Consider the following 3,096-nt stretch of genomic DNA (forward strand, 5'->3'; position numbering starts at 1 on the left):
TATTGTGTATTAATAAGGTATTATTCCTCACATAAGTTTTAAGATAATTATCTTAAAACATATTATATATATCAATTTATAACTAAATTATATTGTTAAAATGTTTCACTCGTACATATTTCATTACCTACATTTATTTAAATTTATTCATTTTTTATTTCTTTAAATTGCATTGAAAGAACGTGTTACGTGGTGGCCTCTCCACCGCCAATTCTACCAACCTCAGTTAATTAGTCTTACCTAAAATTTCACACAAGAACGCTCCCTGTCGCAGTGTTCAGACAGAACCATTTAAAATCCGCAGGTCAAGTTCACAGTTTGGCAGAGAAGGTAGAAATTTTAAGCCTGCAATGGCGAAAGAGTACGGAGAAGTTGAGTTGTTTGGTTTGAGGGGAAGCCCTTATGCTGGCAGGGTGCAGATAGCGCTGGAACTGAAGGGGGTGAAATACAGATACGTTGAAGAAGATCTTAGAAACAAGAGTGATCTTCTTCTGAAATACAATCCTATTCACAAGAAGGTTCCTGTGCTTGTCCACAACGGAAGACCTTTGGCTGAGTCCCTTGTCATCCTCGAATACATTGATGAGATATGGCAAAATCATCCCATCTTGCCGCAGCACCCCTATGATAGATCCTTGGCTCGATTCTGGTCAAGGTTTATTGATGACAAGGTAAGCAACTCCGGCCATAGTTTCAGTATTTTTATTCGTTTTCGTTTCATTGCCTATGTAAACAAATGATTTTATATCAATGTAGTGTCTGCCTGCAATATCAAAGGCTGCATTTACTGCAAATCAGGAGGAACGGGAGAAAGGCACTGAGGAATCACTTCATGCTCTTCAGTTTCTGGAGGATGAACTGAAACACAAGTTCTTTGGTGGTGAGAGTATTGGCCTAGTGGACATAGCCGCCGGCTTCATAGCTTTCTGGCTCCCTGCAATTCAAGAGGCTGTGGGGTTGAAACTGCTCAGCTCTAACAACTTTCCAAAGCTTTCTAAATGGAGTGAAGAATACACCAACCACCCCGTTGTCAAAGAGAACCTTCCCCAAAGAGAGAGAGTTGTGGGTTTTTTCAAAGCGCGATATGCATCCATTATTGCTCAAAACTAGGTTGATTATAAGTATGATGGAGACTCATGAGTCATGATTTACCAGAAACAAAGAAGCTAGCAACGCTTTTGTTATGTTTTTTACTCTTTTTTTTGCGTCCACTTTAAGCTCAAGTGACCACCCAAAGGTTTTAAATAAAAAGTTGTTAGCATTCTACTCAGGGTGGCTTCATTAAAGATCTTCTAGCTGAAATTGCTTGTAAACTTGTAGTGTTTTATCTTCCTATTGTGATAGAAAAAAATGTATAATCATGAAGAAGATTATCTTCCTATTTTGAGAATCACCACACCACTAAAGAAATAAATCATCGTACCAATACAGAAATAATATTACCACAAGATTATGATGTAAAACTTTAAAATCGTAGAAAAACTACAAAAGTTTAACTTTAGGTACACCAACACTCTTTAAAACCATAATTTAATCTAAATTTTGCAATACTCTACTACAAAAGCATTAGGAAAATTATAAATAATATGACTTTTCAACATTGTTACTTTCATCAAATAAACAATTTCCATGATTATAATAAAACATCATTTTCTATATAAATAATCAAACTCTACCATAAAGAGTATACTCACTTGGAATTAAACCATTCCAAAAAAGCTTCAGAGTTAATCAATGCTCGTGTATATTCACTACATACCATGCTTCAATATTAGCGAATGTCATTGTATAATTACCAAACACTACATCAATGTTAACCAATGACCATGTATAATCACCACACACTTTGCATCAATATTAGCTAATGTCCATACATTAACATTACACACCCTATGATGAAGAAGCTCCTTCAATATTGTTGATGAAACTCTTTGATGAAAAGATAAAAATGTGGAAGTATAAAGAAGAAGTGTTGAAGTGACTTGTTGGTATGGTTTTGATGATGCATCCTAGAAGGATGTTAGGCCAACCTTGTAGGAAAAGGTAGAAAAAGCCTAGAAAAGAGACTACTCCATTGAGAACTTTGGAAGAGAGACTTGCAATTCTGACAAAGTTTTTCTAACATCATTCAAGTTTTAATTGTTTATAAAGGGGTTCTTCTTTTAGAGGTAAAGAAGAGAGCTAAATTAAGAAAGAGCCTAGAAGTTTCCTTGGTCAAGGGGGGATGAATGGGAGCATCTCCCTTCAACCAACTCTCTACCATCCAAGGTCTAAAAGGAAGCTATTGTAATAGAAAAAAAATGTATAATCATGAAGAATATTATCGTTATTTTGTTAGAATCACCATACCACTAAAGAAATAAGATCATCATCCAATAAAGAAATAATATTACCACAAGATTATGATGTGGAAACTTTAAGATCGTAGAAAAACTACAAACGTTTAACTCTAGCTACACCGACACTCTTTAAAGAAAGAATTTAATCCAAACTTTGCAACACTCTACTACAAGAGTATAAGAAAAATTAAATATAAGCTTAAAGTATCTTTAAGGGGACAAGAAATATCATGGACATAAAAGTCGTTATATAGCTATTATCACTCCCTCCCTTGCTTATCCTAGATAATGTATGAATTTTCAAGATTATTATTTTCATCAACTAAACAATTTCTATGGTTATAATAAAACATCTTCATTTTCTATACCACTAAGCATACTCCACCATAAAAAGTATACTCACTTGGAATTAAATCATCCCAAAAAATTTCTTTCATTACACACATGCTTCAAAGCTAACCAATGCTCGTGTATAATCATATGATACACCATGCATCAATATTAGTGAATGCCATTGTACAATTACCAAACCCTACATCAATGTTAGCCAATGGCCATGTATAATCACCATAGACTTTGTATCAATATTAGCTAATGTCCATGCATTAAAACTACACACCATGTGATGGAGAAGCTCCTTCAAAATTGCTGATGAAACTCTTTGATGAAAAGATGAAAATGTGAAAGCATAAAGAAGAAGTGTTGAAGTGACTTGATGGTGTGGTTTAATGATGCATCCTAGAAGATGGTTGGGCCA

At 34.6% G+C, this 3,096-nt stretch overlaps 1 protein-coding gene across 1 annotated transcript; it reads left to right on the forward strand.

Annotated features, from left to right (window-relative positions):
- Positions 1 to 268: 268 nt before the first annotated feature.
- LOC148190821 (putative glutathione S-transferase) lies at positions 269 to 1,379 on the forward strand. Its single transcript, XM_088102203.1, has 2 exons — positions 269 to 671; positions 757 to 1,379. Exons 1-2 carry the CDS (start codon positions 351 to 353, stop codon positions 1,108 to 1,110), a joined length of 675 nt encoding a protein of 224 aa, XP_087958329.1. The 5' UTR covers positions 269 to 350; the 3' UTR covers positions 1,111 to 1,379.
- The last annotated feature ends 1,717 nt before the right edge of the window (positions 1,380 to 3,096 follow it).

This window comes from Vigna umbellata, chromosome 11 (genome assembly GCF_029865625.1).
Source record: "Vigna umbellata cultivar VRB3 chromosome 11, Vumbellata_1.0, whole genome shotgun sequence".
In the NCBI taxonomy this organism is placed as follows: Eukaryota; Viridiplantae; Streptophyta; class Magnoliopsida; order Fabales; family Fabaceae; genus Vigna; species Vigna umbellata.

Bases quoted from the DNA above. Each gene is read 5' to 3' on its own strand.
- LOC148190821 (XM_088102203.1), top strand. From the start codon at position 351: ATGGCGAAAGAGTACGGAGAAGTTGAGTTGTTTGGTTTGAGGGGAAGC. The intron at 672-756 runs GTAAGCAACTCC...ATATCAATGTAG, and splicing joins CAAGGTTTATTGATGACAAG to TGTCTGCCTGCAATATCAAA.